The sequence below is a fragment of the Phocoena phocoena genome, chromosome 8 (assembly GCF_963924675.1).
Source record: "Phocoena phocoena chromosome 8, mPhoPho1.1, whole genome shotgun sequence".
Lineage (NCBI taxonomy): Eukaryota > Metazoa > Chordata > Mammalia > Artiodactyla > Phocoenidae > Phocoena > Phocoena phocoena.
In genome coordinates, this window is record NC_089226.1 from 30,749,510 (window position 1) to 30,772,087 (window position 22,578).

Below are 22,578 nucleotides of genomic sequence, written 5' to 3' on the forward strand. Positions count from 1 at the left end.
AAATCTTCTCTCCCATTTCAGATAGAGAAAGAACTCTACTATCAACCTAAGTCCTAAAATGGAATTGAACAACAGCACAAACCACAATACCATTGTTATACTGTGAAACCTAAAGCTGCATAATTGCATATTGAGTTAATAATCAGCCTTTTCTCTTCCAGTTTACATCACTCTTATATAATTTATGGGGCTCTCGCCTGCTCCCTGTGTCTCTCTGTCTCTGCCAAGAATCCAAGATTCTTTTTGAGAATAGTGACTATATTTATTTCATCAGTAAATCACAGTAAACACAATGCTCTATACTGTGTGAGGACCAAATAAATATTTGTTTATTAAGATGTTCTTAAAGACTTTAAGGCATTCCTGTTTTCCTTTGACACTTTTAACAATCACTTATAGAGAAAGGAAAATATAGATCTTGATATATGATTACATAGACCATCTTGAAATATCAGGGGAAAGTGTGTAACCAGGTAGGTACTTAGATGAAATTCAGTTTGAGAAGCAATATAAGAAATATTTAAAAATATGAAAGAATGTATAATTCATTGGTGAAATAACATTTTTCACAAATTCAAAAACTTACCTTTTCATGCTCACCCAAGATGTATCAAAGATACCCATTATTCTTAAAACTCCTTCAAGAATGTCCCTGATTACATCAGGTGGCATACGCAATGAACGAATTTCTGAAAGAGATTCTGGCTTAATGTTTCCAACTGCTAGTTTAGCTTCATTGACTAGAGGCTAGAACACGAAAAGGGCATTTTTACTTTCAAAAAATATATATGAAAAAAATCACTAACTCTTTACAAATAATGTTTTATTGTCATTTTATTAAAAATGACTCTAGTTATTAATATCCATTCTCTTCAAATATCAAAATGCCCTGAAACACACAAAAAGTACAAAATGTTCAAATTGAGAAAGTAAGAGTTTCTTCTCACCACAACTACAACAGCCTAATTTGGAAAATCTAATTTGTTTTGAGACAATTTGCCATTTTCAAGAGGCTCTTTATATGCTAAGACTTGTTTGCTTATTTAATCAAGTCTCAAGAAAAAAAGCCTAAGAGTTTATCTTAATTTATCTACAAAATATTTTTTCCTCTACAGTCAAAACAACATGGTTCACACAAAACAAAGATTATTTTTAACAACCATCAGTTAATTTGCTTACTCCTCCTAGCAGATTTTCCTTCCTGCTTCTCTTTTATAAATAGTATTGAGTGAAAGCCACATTGATAATACTATTAGAAAGTGACTTATGCTTTAAACTCCTATGTAAAGTTGGTAATCAAAAATGTAAATGGCTCTTACACTGTTTCTTTTTTTTTTAAACTTACCTGTACTTCTTTTAATTCATCATCAATTTTGTTTTTCCTTTCTTCAATTTTAATGACTTCTTCTGCTATTCTGTGTTTTAGTCTTTCAAGTTCTGTCTTTTGTTCACTAGCATCCTACAGGAATATTTAAATAGCATTCCAATCAATTTTAATGCACTCAACATTTAAAAGCATGATACCAAAAATGTTATTTTAAAATAGCACTTTCTATTAAATGCTTTTCTAATATTAATTGGCATAAGAGTTTCTAAAATGCCTAGGAAACTGATGATATAAATTACTGTATGTTTACTATTAAGAAGTATGCTTTATTTATTTTTTTCTGAATAGCAAAGTAATAAATGCTTACTATTTAAAAATCAAACATGTCTGAAATGCATAATTTAGAAAATGATCATAATAATACACATTTAACACTTGTAACAACCCTGAGATAAATATTATTATGCTTATTTCATAAATAAGAAAACTGAAAATAGAAGTCTTCTATAATTCTAATAGTAGAATACTAATAATTCTTAGAGACAATCTATAGTGTATTAGAAGTTTGTTTCTAGACTTTATTTTAGACAAAAATTAATTGAGGGCTTCCCTGGTGGCGCAGTGGTTGAGAATCTGCCTGCTAGCGCAGGGGACACAGGTTCGAGCCCTGGTCTGGGAAGATCCCACATGCCGCGGAGCAACAGGGCCCGTGAGCCACAACTACTGAGCCTGCACGTCTGGAGTCTGTACTCCACAACAAGAGAAGCCGCGATAGTGAGAGGCCCACGCACCGCGATGAAGAGTGGCCCCCGTTTGCCGCAACTAGAGAAAGCCCTCGCACAGAAATGAAAACCCAACACAGCCATAAATAAATAAATAAATAAATAAATAAATAAAAAGCCAAGCATTTAAAAAAAAGAGCAGGCTTTAAAAAAAAAATAATTGAAATCATGACACAATAATATGGCAAATATATGAACAAAAATTAGTAAAGATTCAAAGAACACTAAATGATATATTAACACATGACCTCTTTGCTCATGAATACAAAAATCAAGGGTCTCACATATATAAAAATGGATGAACATTATGAATGTTTGTGTCTGACTTATTTATTTATTATACTATAAAAAAAACCAAGGGAAAAAATTTGTCAAGAAACCTTCCAAGAATCGTAACAACAGTGATTCTCAACCATATTATAATCATTCAAGGAGTTTAAAAACTAATGCTTGGCATCCTCTCTAGACTTATTGTGGTAATCATGTCACATTATATACATATACAGAATCATTGTACACCTGAAACTAATATTGTGCTATGAGTCAATTATATCTCAATTAAATCAAAAAAAGAAGAGACCAGAGAATTTTCTTCTCTCTCTCTCTCCCTTCCTGAACTGGAATAAATTTCTGTTGTTTAAACCAACAACAAGAACAATACTAACGCCTTGTGTCCTATTGCCAATATATTGATTCTTCAGGTACCTGACACGTGAGCGCAATTGATATCTTCTATGTTCCACAAGCATTTCTACCTGTGTATCTCTGCTACCGCTCCTCAACAGGGAAAGTTCTTTTCTCCATCTCCACAATATCAAAATCACCCTTACAGGCCCAATTCACGTGCTTCGTGTTTTATTAAACTATTCCAATTGTAAGTTATATCTATTCTGAGTGACTACAGCATTTAGTGTGTTCTTTCCTTATGTCACAAACCTAGAGTTGCTAGCTTTAAAAGTTGTATGGTTTGGTATTTAAGCTGTCTCTCCCTACCATACTTATGTATAAAATAACAAACAGAAATGTCTCCAATTTATAGTTGAGCAAAATTATTAACTTATAATACAAGATGCAGAGTTATTCTTCTGGGTCTCTACTAAATAATACAATTAGCTACAGTCTTAGAAATACCTCTTCCCAGAACAGTCCAGAGAAAAGAATAGCATAGTACTCAATGTATCTTAATAATGTTCACTAGTTTGAAGGTACATAGGCACACGGAGTGCTGAATATTTTCCTTTTGTAAATATATAGTTATCAATGATATTATTCTTTATGAAGCTTTTACTTTTTTCAAATTACTCTTTAAAGGTAAGAAATTTAAAGGCGTTCCAATCGCAGCAACAGAAGCTAGGAGAATACGGAACGATGCCTTCAATTTCCTGAAGGGAAAAAAAAGTATTTGATACATATTCTTAACAATAAAAATGACTAGCTGCTTCAGATAAATATTTATATTACTTGGTTCTAAAATTCCTTGATAAAAAATTATGCTAAAGTTTTACAGTATGAAAATTAAATTTATTATCTGATCTATTACTTCCAGGTCAGGCAGTCCATAAATTTATCTTGTAAACACTGAATGTGTATATAATCATCAATTATCTGCAAATGTTATTGCTTTGAAGATTTTCCATCTGCCAAGGAATTTGTTTTGACATGCCAGGTGAAATCTTTTGCTTATGCCATTCAAATCAGTCCAGATCTTCTCCTCTTGAGAAGTTCACAATAAACAAACCTCCCTTCCACGCTCAGATTTTCAATGAAGATGACCAAACATGAAAAGAAAGCTTTTTTTGTGAATAACTAAGAATTATTCTTTAACTGAGAATAAAGCAATCATATAAGAAAAATAATAATAAAACATATTCAGAAGAAAAAAAATATTCAGGAAAAATAAAACTTCATAAAATATCCTCTGAGAGCTAGTTGGAGATACTGCAACAATGAGACAATAACAAATAAGGACACTACTGCCAAAAGGAAACATCTAGAGATTTTTTTAAATCTCCTGAGAAATAATTTAACAGAAATGAAAAACTCAATAGGAGGGTTAAAAAATAAAGTTGAAGAAATTTTGAAGAAAGTAGAGCACATAGAGAAGAAAAAAAGTGAGAAAATATTAAGAAAATTAGAGAACCAGACCAGTAAGCCCAAAGCCCAAATAATAAGAATTCTAAAAAGCAAGAACAGAGAAATAAAGGAAAAGGATTTATCAATAGAATAATTTAAGGAGATTTCCCAGAACTGAAGGAGATAAATTTTCAGGTAGAAAGAACCCACACTGGACACAGTAGATGAAAATAAACCTAAACCAAAGCAAATCACCACATCTTTCAGAAAAATGGAAACAAAGATCTAAAATAGATTCCAAGTGAGAAAATAAAAAACAACAAGTCACCCCAAAACAGATCAGGAATTAAAATAGCTTTGAGTGTTTCAATCACAACAATGGAATCTAGGAGAAAATGGAACAATGCCTTCAAAATCCAGAATACTATTCCCAGCACACAACCAACCAACCAACCAAGGACAGAGAAGAATGTTCATATATGTGAGATCTCAAAATTTATCGCCCATGTATCCTTTCTCACAAAGCTTTTGGGGATAGGCTCCACAGAAACGAAGGCGTAAACCAAGATGATAAAGAATGATCTCAGGACAGCAGCTGTAACCAGGCAAAAAATGAAACAAGCCAGAAGGCTCTAGGAGAGAATGCTGCAGGTGGCTGATGAAAATTAAAAAATAGCTGAGGGCTTGTGAAGTCTTCACAGAATATTTAGAACACATTTTTAAATACGCAGTTTATGGAGTCATACCACTCCCCTTCCCAACTATCAGAAGTTTGGAAAAAAGGTTACTCTTCTGAGAAACTCAGTCAAAGAAGCTCTGGATTTGTAATTACCAGGCTAAGCACTACAAAGCTAAGGGCTAGAATGAGGTCTCATACTAAAAAATAAGGGGATTACATTTCCTTGCTGATTAATGATGTTGAGCATCTATCTTTTCATATATTTACTGGCCCCTTTATAAGTCTTTTTTCATGAAGGGCAGGTTCAAATCTTTTGCCTATTTTTAAATTGTATTGTTAGTTTTATTAGTATTGAGTTGTAATCACTTCTATACATGCTGGATACAAGTCTTTTATCAAATACATGTTTGTAAATATTTTCTCCCAGTCTGTGACTTGCCTTTCATTTTCTTTGGAATTTATTTCAAAGAGCACAGGTTTTAATTTTGATAAGATCCTATTTATCATTTATTTTCTTCTTCTATTTTGGTATCATATCTAAGAAAGCTCTGCCTCACCCAACATCATAAAGATTTTCTCTCATATCTTCTTCTAAAGTTTTATAATTTTATGCTCTACATTTAGGTCTATGATCCATGTCGAGTTACTTTTCATATAAGTTGTAAGGTAAAGGCTTGAGGTTTTTTTTTTCCTCTCTTCATGGATCTCCAAATATTCCAGTACCACTTTTTAAAAAGATCACCCTTTCCCCATTTAAACAGTATTTTTGTATACAATTAATTGACCATGTATGCATGAGTCTGTTTCTGGATGCCACAGGGTTCCGATAGTCGCTATGCCTATCATTACACCAATATTACCCTACCTTGACTACTGCAGCTTTATAGTAAGTCTTTATATCATAAGCCCTCCAACTTTGTTATTTTTAAGACTTTTTTATGCTATTTACTTTTACTGAGATATATACACTAGTCTGATAAACACTGAAGTTAATTTAAATAAAAGAGGCATTGGACTTCAAGTAAGGTTAATAGTCACCCACATTGAGATGGGGAAACATATTTAAGACAAATCAGGGAGGTAAAACTAACAGAATTTAATGATTCATTAGAGTCATGAATTGAGGGAACAGAAATCTAACATAATTTATAAATTCTGTCTTGAATAATTAGCTATAGTGTAGTACCATAAACTGAGGAAAGGAATACAGAAAAGGAAATTATAAGTTCAGTTTTTAATCTGTTTTGAATTGTGAGACTTTCAAGAAGACATGTCTAACAGATAATCAGCTACTTGAGTCTGAAGTTCAGAGGAAGGATAAGGCTGAAGGACAAAAAAGATGGATTTGGTGGTAATCAGTATGTAATCAGTACTAAAAAGCAAGGTAATGGACAGGAGCATACTGAGAGGGTGTGCAAATGTAAAAGAATACCCAAGCAAGAAAGAACAGAGAGAAATCTCCCTTGAGAGGGTTCAACAAAAGAAAGGCAATGTTAAAAGAGGATATAAACAAAATATTAAAAATATCATGAAAGTATAAATAGAATGAATAAAGATTTTGTAAATCTTGAGAATATTTAAAACAGGGAAAACCCCTGAAGCCTAAAAGAGATATTAAGAAAAATAAAAGGAAATATTAACTAACAGAGGGTAAACAAAATCAGTTACAGACAAATCTATACCAATTAAAATGTTTATATTTTTATATTATAGATAAATTAGTGTATGAACAATTGAGGATAATATAGTTTTGATTTCAAACAATATGGGAAAATAACACACTCTTCCACAAAAGTTCAAGTACACAACGCTATCAGTCTACTCAGCACAGACAAGCAATATTTTTTAAATCCACATAAGTAAAAATGTTACTTTCACACTGACTGACAATCAGGCATAAATGACCTTTCTAACGTTTGCATCGCTGAGCTTACTCTAAACATTACCTGCATTGATACCGTGATCTCTTGAAGAGCAGAATCTGCTTCATCCTGCTTAGTTTTAAGTAATACACTTTGTTCTCCGGCTTTTCTGTTCAGTTCATCCACGAGAGCTTTAGCTTCATTTAGTTTAGATACACCAGCCTACATTAATAAAATGTTGATTGACAGTATTAAAAGAAAAGGAATTTTATATACATACAGTAAACAAAGTCTATAAGAAAGAATCAAGCATAAATGTAAATGTGTACATATACTACATTTGCAAGTGGACTCAGGTATTTTCATCTTGCTGATTATAATAATTTATTCAACTGTGTACTCATTAAGATGTAGTAAAAGACTCCACAGAGGCTTTAGAGAAAGACAGATTTTAAAACATCACAGTAAAGCTGAACAGATCAACATATATTAGATATTAGATAGCTTAAATAGTAGGGTTTTTACTCACTGCATTAGACAGGAAGGAAAATAGAAAAGAAAAAATATTCTGTAAACCTTTCCCATTTTTCAGTCTCATTGGTTGGGCAGAAGGACTCAGGGGCCACTCTTTTTATATTGGACGTGACTTGGTTTGTCTGTCCGCTACCCAACTATTTTATAAGAGACTGCCTTACAAATGGGTCTGGTAAGCAATCACTCAAAATGCTTCAGCTATTCTTTGGGTGGTTGTTTGACCCTGGCTATTATAACATGCCTGGCCATTATAACACCCCATTCCACGGCCCATGGATAATCCAAGGAATAAACATGAAAAGTATTCCCTCTCTTCTTTAATATGATTGGGTTTTTGTCATATAACAAATCAGAAGATTTGGAAAGATAGTAATGGCAAAAAAAAGGAATGTAAATAGTATTTACTGAGCACCCAGCACAGAGGACAGGCATCATGCTGGTTCTTTACATTTGAATTTTATCTAATGTACTCAACACATTCACCCAATTAAGCTGCAACTCAGTGAGTTTAAGTGATTTACCTGAAACACCATAGAGAACTAAATCAGGAAATTACCCCTCCAAAGCATGTAGAGTTAGTGGCTTAATATAAATGAAAGTGAATCATTAGAAAGAAGAATAAAGATAACTCTGCCAATTAATGTTCCTAGTTTACGACCCTCACAAAGAGAAGCAAGGACTTGGCAGAGGAAATTCTCTCTGACAGAATCTGAAGCTGACATTCTAATACCATACTTAAGTTTAAGCTCTGCAGTTAGAGAAATACAAAAAGAAAACTGTTCAGAACGTACCAAGTCAAGTGACATGGATAAGAATATGTTTATAAAATATAATTTTAAGAATATATTTATAAAATATAATTATAAATATAATTTAAAGTTTATTATAAAGCATAATATTGGATATTACGTGTTAATAATAGGCATTTCTGATTTCTAAAACACATTCATATGAAAAAGACATTTAAAGACAGCACCATAAACTATCAAAAACACATAAATACCATGCAGTGAAGAAATAATTATTCAAACAAAAAAAAAATTACAAAACCATTACTATAATCTAGTGGGCTATAAAGACAGGTAAGTGAGACAGTTTTCCAAGACATTTAATACAGTACAATATTTATTTATATTAAATATGGCAATATGGCATTGTGATTTATATAATCCTTGTCCCCTATGTATAGATAAAATAATTTAAGATTACCAATATTGTACCTGCAAATGACTTTGTCTTTTTAATAATTCCTTTCTCTTGCTGCTACTAATGGCAGAATACACACGTAAAAAGGTCATATATCGGCTTGGTGTAGCACCATATGCTTTACAAGACTCGTGGATTAATAAAAATGATTTTAGAAAATCAGGATCAACTAGAAAGAGAAAAAAAATGACTTAATATAAGTACGATCCATTAAGAATTAGAGAAAATGAACTTAACTATATTTATTCTTGCCAGATACTTCTACGCAATGAAATTATAAATATGAGATAACATCTTTGCCTTAAAGGTGCACAGGCATTCCTATCCATTCACAACTTCCATTTTTCTTATTAATTTTGTATTATTAATTTCATTGGTCTCTATCCTTCCACTGTAATATATTTCCCCTGACAATTTTTATTACTGCAAGAAAGATAAATCTATAGCTTGTCATAACATATAAATTAACTGGAACTACATAACATGTAATCCAAAAGTAAGCTCACTAAAAGCTACTTGAATGGAAAAGAGATACCAAACCAAGTAACACCTATCCACTCTTATTTACACAGGGAGAAACAGGACTTCAAAAGCCAAAAAATTAAGAACAAGCTCCCATTAGATCCAATATATACATGACCAAACATACCATCTCCCTCTCGTGGTCTCAACCTATTTCCCTCTATATTCCCTACCTCAGTGAATAAAATCAACTTCTAATGAATTTTCCAAGCAGAACCCTGAGAAATATTCTTGCATCCTTCTTCTTCCTTGCATTCAACAGCCATTACATAACCAAGTCCTCTTTAGATTACCTCCTAATATCTCCCCAAGTCCATTTCTTCCTCTTAGATTAGAAGGCAATAGCCTTCTATACTGGTCTACAGTACCTCTGGTTTCTCTGTACACTAATCTATTTTTCATAACTGAAGAAAGGGGTAGACGCAGAGACTTACGTTTCTAAAACAAGCCTCTGGTTACATCTCTACCAAAAATCTCTCAATTATTCCAAATTACCCACAAGTCAGAATCCAAATTCCTTCTTTAGCATGACATGGAAGGCTCTTCCTTACCCAACCATGTCTACCTTTTTCTCTTCATCTAGTACTCTACTATTTATTATATCCTATGTCTTAGCCCTTCAGGGTATTTATAGTTCCATAAAAATGCCTATTTTATTTCTTCAAGCCTTTTCCATGCTAGTCACTCTAACCAGAATGACCTTCCCCAAACTGCCTGTCTGGGCAAAGTGCATTTCCTTTAGTATCTGCTAGGTAGAGGCTTTACTTTCCAATGTACTTCATATAAACTTCTACCATCACTTATCCTGCTATGGCAAAATATTATGTTTATATATAACATATTTCTTGCTACCACTAGATTATCCTAAGTCATCTCCAGTATCCAGTCCAGTACCTAATATAAAACAAGTTCAATAAATATTTAATAATTAGATGGTTAGATTAAATAAATGAATAAATATGCTATGGTATAAAAGAAAAAGACCACAGTCAAAGTTAATGTGGAAATGGAGAAAATAATGAGAACATTATAGTTAAGAAAATATTATGTCCATACTCAAAGAATCATAACACAGTTTTGCATATGAATTGAGTGCTTTGACATACCTAAGTGATAAGCTAATATGAAAAGTTTAGGCTATTAGCCCAAAACCCTATATAAGTAAGTCCTTTAGATCATCTGGGTCAAAAATGTAAATTTCTAATGTCTTAATTTTAAACAACAGATATGCTGTTAGGTCCTATATGAAATGACATAAACATTAGTTTTTAAAAAAGAGGGCTTTAAAGTTTAGTTTGCACCAAAAAACCTAACTTAGTTAGTTTAGCATTATTCCAGTTCATAATCATCATGGATCTTTAATGGATCTATAACATTAGAAATCAGAAATTATTTCACCAATAAAAATCAGATAAAGTCAATTTCATCAAAATACTACCTGAATTTTTTTTCTTTTCTTCTTTTCTTTTTTTGTCGCTATATTTTTCTTCACCACCTGTTTCACTGAATAACATTTCAGGTATCTAAAATAGGAAGAGCATTTCTTTAAACCTCAATTCAGTAGGAAAAAAGTTTAAGTAAATCCAATATCAGAGGTTAAAAAACCTTTAACACACACACACACCAAAAAAAGAAAAAAAGAAACAGTCTCAATTGGACTTTTCTTCTAGGATTCTTTAGAGGACATTATTTCCTAGTCAAGATTTTGACACATATCAACCATTAATGTATTGCAAATTAATAGCACATAGAAAAGCTTCAACATCTCGCTTGAAAACTGATTAGAGTTTTTGAAATGAAGAAAATCACATTTTTGATTGAATTAGAAAATAATCACAGATGCCATTTAAAATAGTAAAATAATAAAATAAATGTTTTATTTGGCATCAAACTAATAAAATGCCTTCATGGCATAAAGGAATAGGAAGAAAGCTTAGCTTTCTTAAATAAGAAATAACTAAAACTAAACAAAAATAATTTCATAATTGATAATTAACATAACTGCCATCAACATAATTGATAATTCTAAAAACTATCTATTGTCTACAGCTAGGTTTTTGCCAGTATCACAAATAAGAAAATAAAGTTTCATGAACAGATATCATCATTATTAAAGAAAATATTATAATCTTATAAGAATACTATTTTAAAATATACAAAAAAAATTTTTAACTCTATTTCTGGGAAAAAGAAAATAAATAAGTAGAACTCTGAAATTTTAAAATTAAGCCAAAACCTTCAACTTCTTTCATCTGATACAGTTAACATTCCTAACAAGAGGAAGTACAAGTAATCTAGGTAATTAGGTCAAAAAATCGTTTTCTGAATTTCTCAGACTGAATAAACCATTAAGCCAAAAGATTCCTTAACTAATGGAAAGTTTGAAAGTGCCATGGTTCTTGAGCCAAAGAACATTTATTTTTTCAAATACCTTCACTGATTTCTGAAAAAACACTTAAGCAACTGTGAGAATATTTTAAATATACCCTTTTAAATCAATGGAAATTTGTTTCTTTGGAAACTTTCTTTAAAATTGTATCCCTTATATTAGTTAGCGGGATTGTGGTAATCATTTCACAACATAAAAATATACAAAACAACATGTTGTATACCTTAAATATATACAATTTTATGTGTCAATTATACCTCAATAAAGTTGGGAGGGGTAGGAAACATTCTATCCCTAAACGATATTCTACATTAGCAAAGTTTTCCTGCCTGGATTTACCCACATTCCCCTTTGCCTCCACTCTCCCTCTTTGGGGATAAAAATGGCACTTTCTAAAAAGAATTGAATACGTATATTAACCCTATTAATTCCTATTAATACCCTGACCTCTCGATTCCTTGAATTCTTCTCCTTCTGTTTTCTATCACCTTTTTCCCGGCCACTCACCCCCACTTCAAAGGGTCACACCCTGATATCCTGTCACTAACAGCAACTGCAATCATTTCATAATCTCACTTTCAAACATCCCACTCTTCTACCACTACACTCCTGCCTTCCCAGCTCATTCCATTTGCAATGTCAATCATCCTCAGACTCCACCAAGACCTACGATCTATTAATTTAACAACCTTTATACTGTCATTCACCATCTTCCTACCATAATTTCTCAGCTCCCTTGGCCTTCACTTGCTTTGTCATACTCGAGTAGCAAAGCAAAGCCCCAATCCTGGTTAAATGCAAGTCACCACCTATTGAAGGTCTGCACCTATGAGTGCACATGTAATTGGAGAAAAAACACACAACTATGCTGATTGGCCTCACTGAACTTTATAATCACTAACCTCACGTGAACCCTTAATGCTACCTAGCTATTATATTCCATTCTCCTAAACCTTTCACTCTTTCCCTCTTCCAAACTACTATTTTGCATATCCTCTAATCTCTCTTCAAGACTCCAAAATCTGTTCCCTCAACTTTTCTCTCAACTGATAATCTTACCTCGTATTTCACTGGGAAAATAGAAACATCCAGAAGTGTCCAAAACTTCCCATACCACACTTGCCCACCTACTTGGAACTGTGCCCCTGTACTCTGCTTCCCTTCCTGTTATTAAGGATAATGCTTCCATTCTACAAGCAAAGGCTTATCCTTAATCGTTTCATTTGTGCAATAGACCCATATGCTGTCTACTACCCAAGGATGTTGCTCTAGCAATTTTCCCCTGTCTTTCATGTAACATACATGTTTTGCATCTTTTTTGCATTCCCAACAGTGTATGAAAATGCTACAGTTTGTCTCAACTTAAAATATTTTTAAAAAAGAAAGAAAACATTTTAACCCCCACTTCCTCCAGTTACTGATCCATTTTTATCTTCTACTTCATAACAAAATTCCTCAAAAGAGGCAACCATATTCACTCTCCACTCTTCTCATTCTTTCTGAAACGCATGTCAATATGTTTTTTCTCCACTACTAACTGAAACTGCTTCAAAGTCACTAATGAACGCCATGCTGTTAAATGCAACGATCAGTTCCCAGGCCTTGTCTACCTTCATGTGTCACCATTCATCCTTCCTCACTCCTTTGAAATGCTGTCTTCTAGGCTTCACTTGTCTACACGCTCTCCTGCTTTCCTATTTCCCAAGCAGTTCCTTCTCAGTATCCTTTGCTGGTTCCTGTTCTTCATCTCAACCTCTTAATGTTGAAGTGCCCCAGAGTTCGGCCTTTGCATCTCTCCTCTCTTTGCCAACATTCACTTCCTTAGTGATATTTTTTCTCACAGCTTTAAATGCCAGCTATACTCTGATAATTCCCACAATTTTACCTGTATGCCTGACCTTTTCCCCTGTTCTCATATATCCAAATGTCTTCTCAATCTTCCAACTCAGACGTCTTAACACCTCATATTTCACACATCTAAAACTGAAAGCCTCATATTCTCCTCCCAAAATGTTCTTCTCAGAGTCTCCCCTCAACTGACAGGTATTCCATCCTTCCAGGTGCTCAAGCCAACAGACTTGGAGGTATCCTTAACTCCCCACTTTCCCTTACACCTTATTACAATTTGTCAACAAATCTTATCGTTTCTACTGCAAAACATACCCAGTATCTACCACTTCTCACCACCTCTACCACTACATCCTGAGAGCAAGCCATCCTCGTCTCTTGCCGAATTACTGCAATAGCTTTATGACTGCTTCCTCCTTGTCTTCTATGGTCTATTTTCAGCTCAGAAGCCAGAGTATTACCATTAAAACATTAGAATAGTTTTGCTCAAAAGCCTCCAAGGGATCCCTTACTTGTTTCCAGGAAAGCCAAAATCCTTATAATAGCGTCCAAAGCCCCACCCTAACCTTTCTCTTACTTCACTGACCTCATCTGCAACTACTCTCCCCTTTATCGCTCTGTTACAAATGAACTGGCTTCTTGCTGATCCTCAGAATCACCAGGCATGCTCTCATCTCAGGTTCTTCACCTAGAAAGCTTTCCCCCCAAATATCCCCCAAAAGAATGTAAATTCCATGAGGGCAGGGACTTTTGTCTTTTTCTCTGCTATATCCCCAATATATGGAATAGTGGCATGTATTAGGCACCCAATAATTACTAATTCTTAATGGATACCTCTTGTTCATTGGCCTCCACAGACTAGAATAACTTTCCTCTCCTTTACCTACTTACTGAAATCTAACTAAAATATCATCTCAACTCTAAAACCTTGTCTATTATCTCAAATTACACTCCTTCCTCTGAATCATGACAGGCATTAGTCTGCACTTCTACTATACAAAAATAAAGAAATGAATGACTGGGAATATGAGTATCATTCAAAGAGATAATATTGAAAATTATTATTAATTCAAATGAAGCAATATAAAAGGCTTCCAGCTGAGACGGTGCTATAAGTTCACAATTTAAACTCTTCCCCCTCTGAACACATATCATAGCAATGACAGATTTTTTAAAAAGCATCTAAATTTTAATTTAAACAACAGCTAATATTATTGCTGTGATATCTTTATCATAAGCTAGCCTATAATAGGCTAAATAATGAAATGTATAAAATTTTTAAAGTACAATAATATCTCTGTGGTCCTTAATTAAGAACATAATCTTCCACCTAAAATCCTATACTCAACTAAACTATCAAATACAAGAGTATGAAGAAAAGAGTTATTTTCAAACTTATGAGAGATTTTCAGTGCCACAATTAAGGTAATATTATAATAAACACCAAAGAGAAGTTGTGACAATCAATAACTTTAAAAAAAATGTGCTTACTTTTTACTTCCATATTTAAACATTAAACTTACTTTCTTCATACTGCTATCTGACCAACCCTCCATCCACAACACCTGGCATTTCTTATGCAAAGCAGGATTACTCTCACAGTTTATTATGAAGTTTAAATTTGCAGAATCCATTATCAAGACAATATGCAAGTTTTGTTGAATTCCTAAAAAATAAGAAAATTATACTCTTAGAATATTACAATAATAATAATTGAAGAAACCTATATATGGTCTGGTTTTATGAAATTAAAATGTTTTGAAATGGGATGGTAGGAGCTGTTTATAAAAAGAACAAGCTATGAAACAGTATTACAGTATAATTTTTATTTTGGTTAAAAAATACGTGTGTGTGTGTGTGTGTGTGTGTGTGTGTGTGTGTGTGTGTATGCTAGGATAAAAGATCCAGAAAGGTATGATACTGCTGTTACTTTTCAAACATGACACTGGATTCTATTTTGTAATTTTTCTTTCAAGGATTTTTGTTTCATTATTCACAAGCAAAACTGATCTCTGGTTTTCTTTTAGGAGAAATACCTTTCCTTCTTTCAATGACAATATCATTTTCCCTTTGTAAAAAGGATTTTGGACACTTTCCTTTATTTTCTATGTTGGACACTTTCCTTTATTTTCTATGTTCTGAAACAGTTTAAAATAGCATTGAGATGATCTGTTTCTTAAAGGTGTAGTAGAATTTCCTTGTAAACTTGAAGTGGACAGAAGGGAGGGTAGCTCTTTAACAACTGTCTCTATTTCATCAATAATAAATGTTCTTTTAGAAAAATAAAGATCAATGTAATAGTCATGTCTGGGTGCTGCCATCATTGCCTTATTTTTTGTTTATCAATTTTAGATATCTACAGTGCACATGAAACTACTCCTGCAGTAATCAAACTTTCTTTAGTTCCAAAAAAATAACACTACAGAGTCTGGCACAATCTAAATAGTTCAATAATTCTCTAACATAGGAGGTACTAAAGCACAAATTTCACCACATGAAAACAAAGGCAACAAAGTAAATATTCCAAAGAACATTACCATACTTTCACCCTTCCCTTTCACTAAAATTTTGCTAACTTGTTTTTATTATAGGTTAGCCTTTATGCTACTTATTTGCTAATGAGAAAATAATGCAAATTAAATGGTATTTATTTCATATGAAACATAGTTTAAATTGATTAATGAATTCTATGGCACTTACTATATGTGAAGTAATTGAAGACTGGTCCAAAAAAACCATCCTGTGAAGCCTGATCTTTAAGAGGCAACAGCAAGGGCTCTAATTCTTCAAGAGTGTAGAGTCCAGGAACTTCACCTACAGAACATTACATTTCTTTTGAGTTTTACCTGCATTACACTAATTCAAAACACATTTTACACACACAATGCTTCTTCTATTTTTGTAATCAAATAATCTGATGTTATTCAAGCTTTGTTTTCAAAAATAAACAAACCCTATCACCCTCTATATTATTCACAAATCTACATCTATAGCCTTCAGTTGATTAAGCAAACCATTAAAGACAGTTCATAATCTAGCCATCTATCTGCTTTTCCAAGTCCTTCTCTACCCCAACCCCACAAGACCTTGTATTCTAGCCTCAATGAACTTCTTTGTGTTCCAAAAATTTAATGAAATACTCCCTCTTCCTGGAATATTATACCCACAGTCTTCCTCTGCCCCTTATCTTCCCCTAATATTATTGTTTATCCCTCAAGACACTACTTTGTCAACTGCTATGTCCATGAGACTTTCCTGAATACCCACATGCTAGGTAAAGCATTCCTTTCTCTTGTGTATAGTATCCAAACATCACTGTTTAGCATTTACCACATCATTTAATAATGAATGAATTACTTCCCTTTCCTGCCCAATTAGATTCTGAATTCCCGGACGGCAAATATTTGATCATGATCAATATTAACCTTAGGGCATTCTTAGCAAGTATCTAAAACATAAATATTTGTTAAATAAATGAAAAATGAATTATCAAATGAATGAATGAACTTGTACTAGAAATCAGGAGAACTAGTCATGGCCTGCTACTATACAACAGAATGATGAAAGTCAAATCAAAGGTGATTAAGACTATAAGAATTTGATAGAGGGTTTGAAGCTTGTCTTGTTCACCACCATAAATCCAGTTATTTAATAAATATTTGTTAAACCAACATATTTGTAATTCACAAGAAACTGTAAGATTAAATGAAAATTCTTTTGCTGCATTCATGTAGAGCCCAACATAGTTTGAATACCTACTTTTCTTTAGGTTAATCTCAGAGGTACCAGACTGCTCCCCAACCACCAAGGATGTACATATTCAAATGCATACACACATAAATGTGCTCTATGTCTTCCTCTAAATTTCAGCCATACCAAGATACCCTCGATTTCTTAAATTTGGTAAAGAAAGCTAGCTCTATTTACATATTCTATAGGGAACAAGAATTTGAAATACAAAAAAGAGACAAAAAGGCCTATTGAGTACTTTCTCTGAAAGTATTTTTCAAATACTTTTTTTGCCAAAAACGTTGTCAAAATTTAACTTTACCAAAATTTAGCTTTATTTATGATTTTTGCTATTATATCTTGATAAAAAGACCAATTTATCTTACAATAAAAATAATTACTGGGTTAATGCTTATCTGGATGTTTGCTTTCAGAAATTAAAACCAATACAAAAACCCTGTATATATCTGGCCTACAAGTTTATCTCAGCCAAAATGAACAAGGTCTCCATCTAGTGACAATTTAAGCAATATGCAGGAATGTGCACCTTAAAAATCAGAAGAGATTATTTATAAAAAGGGCCGCAAACACTTCAAGCTTGCTCAAGACATACCACTTTCACTATACCATTTCCCTTCACTTTGACAGAAATTGACCTACCACTTGTGTAACTAGAGTCTTTCTCATTTGAGCACTAAAGTGTAGATACCTCACTTTATAAATGTTTCCTTCAACCAAAGCTGTTAACTTCTGAAAAAAAAAAAAAAACTATTTTATCCCAGAGTCTACCTAGCACGATACAAAACAAGTATTTATTAAAACCTGAGTGGAACATGAGCATCATGCAAATTTTGTCCTCGGGTGAAATAGAATGGAACAATTCATATAGTTAAAACTAGTTTTTAACAAGGTTTACTTTGTACTTAAGTACCAAAATACTTAGTCCAAGTTTAAAACGAAGCTACCTCATACCAATTCTACTAACAGTGGTTATGCATTATAAGGAGATTATAATAAACTTCATAAATTCTTCAGAAAAGGAAGAATTGCAGGAAATTGCAGGTATTCTCCTCAGGAAATCACCAAAAAGGTCAGGTGGCTCCAGAGACAAGAAGAGTACAACACAATTCGAGAAATATGAGACCTCATATATCTGAAATATATCTGCTATTATATAACCCCATTTAAGGCCATATTATAATTATTCAATTATTCCATTAATGACGGACAGTGAGGTTCTATCAAATTTTTTTACAAATTATACTACATATTTCCTTACATACTAGTTCTTTTATTTCTATAGGTTAAATTTCTACACATAATATAATTTCTGTATCAAAGGGTATAACACATTTTTAAAATTTATTTATTTCTTTATTTTTAGCTGTATTGGGTCTTCGTTGCTGTGCGGCAGGCTTCCTTTAGTTGCGGGGAGCAGGGGCTATTCTGCGGTGGCTTTTCTTGTTGTGAAGCACAGGTTCTAGGCGCGCAGGCTTCAGTAGTTGTGGCTCAAGGGCTCTAGAGAGCAGGCTCAGTAGTTGGGACGCACGGGCTTAGGTGATCCACAGCATGTGGGATCTTCCTAGACCAGGGCTTGAACCCGTGTTCCCTGAATTAGCAGGCGGATTTTTTTTTTTTTTTTTCTTGCGGTACACGGGCCTCTCACTGTTGTAGCCTCTCCCGTTGCGGAACACAGGCCCCGGACGTGCAAGCTCAGTGGCCATGGCTCACGGGCCCAGCCGCTCCACGGCATGTGGGATCCTCCCGGACCAGGGCACGAACCCGCGTCCCCTACATCGGCAGGCAGACTCTCAACCACTGCACCACCAGGCACGCCCGAGCAGGCAGATTCTTAACCACTGCACCACCAGGGAAGCCCAGTTATAACACATTTTTTAAATAAGTACTGGTTGATAACTTTCCTAAAAGGTTATAACTTATAATAGTCCCACCAAAAGTGTGTTAAGAGGGCCAATTTTTCAGTATATTCATCAATATTCAATATTTAATCATCATTTTTATATAATTCCACAATCTCTTGGTTTTATAAAAACAGGGTTTCTCAGTTCTCCTGCTCTGAGCATGTTTAATGTTTAATCCCATGTCACCTTAATAAAAGCTATGCCAAGTATTCTCTGAAACATAATTTTATATAAGATCACTGTACTTGAATAATTTTTACATTACTTTTATTTTCTTTAAATAGAACCCATTTACTTGCCTGAAGACAAAAGGCTATTGATCATCTCCAAAAATGTAGGATGTACAAACTGATAATCCTCAAGAAGTAAAACTACTTGTTGTGCTTCAATACCTGCAAGATGTAGCACCTGCACAATAAGAAAACACATTTTGGTACACATTAAATATTTTTGGCACAGGTAAAAACTTTCATTCTGTATGTAAACTAAGTTGTTTTTATTGATTGATATTTGAGTAATCAAAATTTAGCCATATAGTCTAGAAAGTAAATCCACTGAATAATCAAAATTTAGCCATATAGTTTGGAAAGTAAATCCAGTTCATAAACAAATACTACTGGGAGGAAATTTAATTATTTTACATCTAGGACATTAAAAGCTAGAGGATAATTTTTAAATACACCTACATATGTCCTAAATGCCATCTTTTTGTTTAGCTTACCTATCCATATAACATCCCATAATCTGGGGTGCTGAGAGCTAAAAACATAATTTTGTAACAATTATGGAGAAAACAATCATCAAAATTAAAATAAAGACTATGTTGCATATCAGAGATTTAAAGGTCTTTAAAGGCTTTTAGAATAACTAACTGTGATTTAAAACCAAATTAAATAAAAGACTGTGAGTCACTCACATGTTTGAGATCATTTTTGAACTGCTTCAGTTCATATCCCCTGGAAATCTTTGGTGAAAACAGCACTGCTCCATGCATATGACTGACTAAAGAAGTGATGGTCCGACGACCTACACCACTGCATCCGGCTAACAGAAGTGAACCTCCAGGAAAACTCAGCACTCTGTCTATCCTAGACACATATTCCAGGACTTCTTGGAAAAGTAAAATATCTAAATTCTGGTTATCTCGTCCATAATGAATAAGACCCTTCAAAAGATCACAAAGCGTATTATATAATGAATATAAGTCCAAATTACATAATAAAATGTTAGTTATCTAGATTAAGAGATTATATTTTTGGTGCCCTCAAGAAAAGGGGTTAAGTATATTCATGTTGTTTCACACTCTTTTATCTATCCAGTAATCCAGCTTTATGGCACTTTGTAAGGAAAAATTTACATGATGTCAAACAAGTTCACAGGTCCACAACAGTCAGTTACTTTTGAACACCATTAATATAACTAGTAAAAAGCAGTGTAAGATAGCAGGTTAATTATAAAGACTTCAAAAGCTCTCAAACTTTTACCACTTGTTACACATCAAATCAGTGTGCACAGACTATAAAACAATCCCCAAACTCTCAAAACGTACTGCCTAAAGATATTTTGTGAACTCTTGTTCTTACACACAGCTCAGCAATGAACCAAAAGCCCACAAAGAGGTAGCATGCCCTGCCAGGAGCTATGCGATAGAGTGAAGAAAGAGAGAAAGGACAGCTTTCACATATTTAACAACTTTCGCACATTCCCAAACTTTTCAATATCCATTGCAGGCAAACAAATAAATTTACTAGACCATGAAAGACTTTTCTTGATATAAAATCCATACTAACTTCCACTATAAATATTAATTTTTAAAGTAATCATATATAATACTGTTTCTTCTTATTATAATTAATCTCAAAAACAAAACAAACAAAACTCCATAGGACAGTGCTACTAAAAGTTTCAGTGAACCAGCAGCATCAACATCATTTGGAAGTGTCTCAGAAATTTGGATTCTCTTCTGATTGTTTTCAGATTCAGATTAGTACCTATTGAATTCAGATTTCTCCGGATGGGACCCAGCCATCAATATTTTCTGGTTCTCAAAGTGATTCTAATGCTCACTAAAGTTTGAGACCACCGCTCTAGAATGAAAAGTTAATATTATATTAACTGTTAATATAATATTAGCAGTTATATTTCCCAATTAATATTAAGCCTTTTTAATAGTTCCAACCTCAGATACCTTTTTCCAGCATGTATCCTAGCAATTTTACACTAACCTGTGTAAGTGCATGTGCACCTACTTAGATCTGCCACACTGGGCTAAATTCCAAAAGATACAAACCGGTTTTGCCTATTCTAAGATCTTTCACTTCATGCCCTCAAAAAACTTACAATAAATATTTTGAAAATGGCTTTAATCATGACCAAATCCCAATTCAAATTCATTATTCATATTATACCTTTTTAATAACATCCTTAAGATCTGCAGAATTTAGTTTTCCAAGTGGTTTTCCATGTGGAGGCAAAGGTTGTCCTGGGGCTGACCTTATTCCTGAATTATGTCGAGCTCCCCATGTAACATAGAAATTATCTGTAGAAATGAAAGATATTTTTGTTTTATGTGTGTTAATCATAATGGGAGCATCAGTAGATATATTTCACACTAAACTGTTTTTACCTTAATTAGTCCAAATAAGAACATCCCCAGAAAGGCAAAGATTAATTACTTTGAATTGACAAATAAATAAAACAATCTCAAAATTATTCCTGAAAAAGAACACAGATTTACTAATGTCATCAAGAGCCCTGACTTCTAAAATAAAAGAAAAATTAACCAAATTTTAATTAGAAAATAAAAATCCCACAAACTTCCCTTAAATTTATCTATAGCAGTGTTCCTGTTACCACACAAGGAAAATCTGTTCACCATTCTATTGAAGCTTTCGCCTCCCAATTCCTCTGGGAGACTGTTCCATCAGTATCCTCCTTGTCATATGCTGCACTCAGCAAACCTTCCCTAGACCCCAAGCTACCTCATGTTCTTCTTTCCTTCTCCATCATATTTCTCACATTATCTTCTACTTGCCAAAACCACTATACTAAACTCTTATTTGGGAACAACAATGCTACCCTAATTGCGAAATCCAAACCTTCGTTGTAGTCATTATCTCAACATGACTTGTGTGCATCTCCTTAATGGAGCTTTTTTCCTTGAATCTACATTACCGTGCTCATCAAGTCACAACCACTACTCCTTTTCAGTTTTCTATTTATCCCTTATATATATATATATATATATATATATATATATATATTTTTTTTTTTTTTTTTTTTTTTTCAGTACGCGGGCCTCTCACTGCTGTGGCCTCTCCCATTGTGGAGCATGGGCTCCGGACGCGCAGGCTCAGCGGCCATGGCTCACGGGCCCAGCCGCTCTGTGGCATGTGTTATCCCTTATATTTTTATTTTCACTGGGATCCAAATTCAGCCTATTATGCTTTAATTCTAAATACTCCCCTGGAATTATTTAATCTTATTCTGTGGATTAGATTATCAACTATCTAAATATACACCAAAAACCGATTCACTACGTATCTCTAGGCAAGTCTCCCAGCTCTAGTCTAGTCCCATATTTCGAATTGCTTAATGACATATAACTCATGCATTCATTCATTAAACACTTATCTATCACAGACCTGTATTTAAACATCGTTCTTCCTGTTAGAGATAAGTAATGAATAAGACAAACATAATTTC

At 33.4% G+C, this 22,578-nt stretch overlaps 1 protein-coding gene across 2 annotated transcripts in view; it reads right to left on the bottom strand.

Annotated features, from left to right (window-relative positions):
- DYNC2H1 (dynein cytoplasmic 2 heavy chain 1) overlaps positions 1–22,578 on the bottom strand; it is a 367,862-nt gene that overhangs the window by 243,592 nt on the left and 101,692 nt on the right. For both annotated transcript variants that reach the window (XM_065882515.1, XM_065882514.1), the window contains exons 48-57: positions 21,282–21,412; positions 19,790–20,038; positions 19,173–19,281; positions 15,923–16,036; positions 14,746–14,888; positions 10,424–10,508; positions 8,478–8,632; positions 6,808–6,945; positions 1,346–1,459; positions 587–747 (exon numbers count right to left, since the gene is read on the bottom strand). In XM_065882515.1, the coding sequence (XP_065738587.1) occupies positions 587–747; positions 1,346–1,459; positions 6,808–6,945; positions 8,478–8,632; positions 10,424–10,508; positions 14,746–14,888; positions 15,923–16,036; positions 19,173–19,281; positions 19,790–20,038; positions 21,282–21,412 (1,399 nt within the window). The remainder of the gene's footprint in view (positions 1–586; positions 748–1,345; positions 1,460–6,807; positions 6,946–8,477; positions 8,633–10,423; positions 10,509–14,745; positions 14,889–15,922; positions 16,037–19,172; positions 19,282–19,789; positions 20,039–21,281; positions 21,413–22,578) is intronic.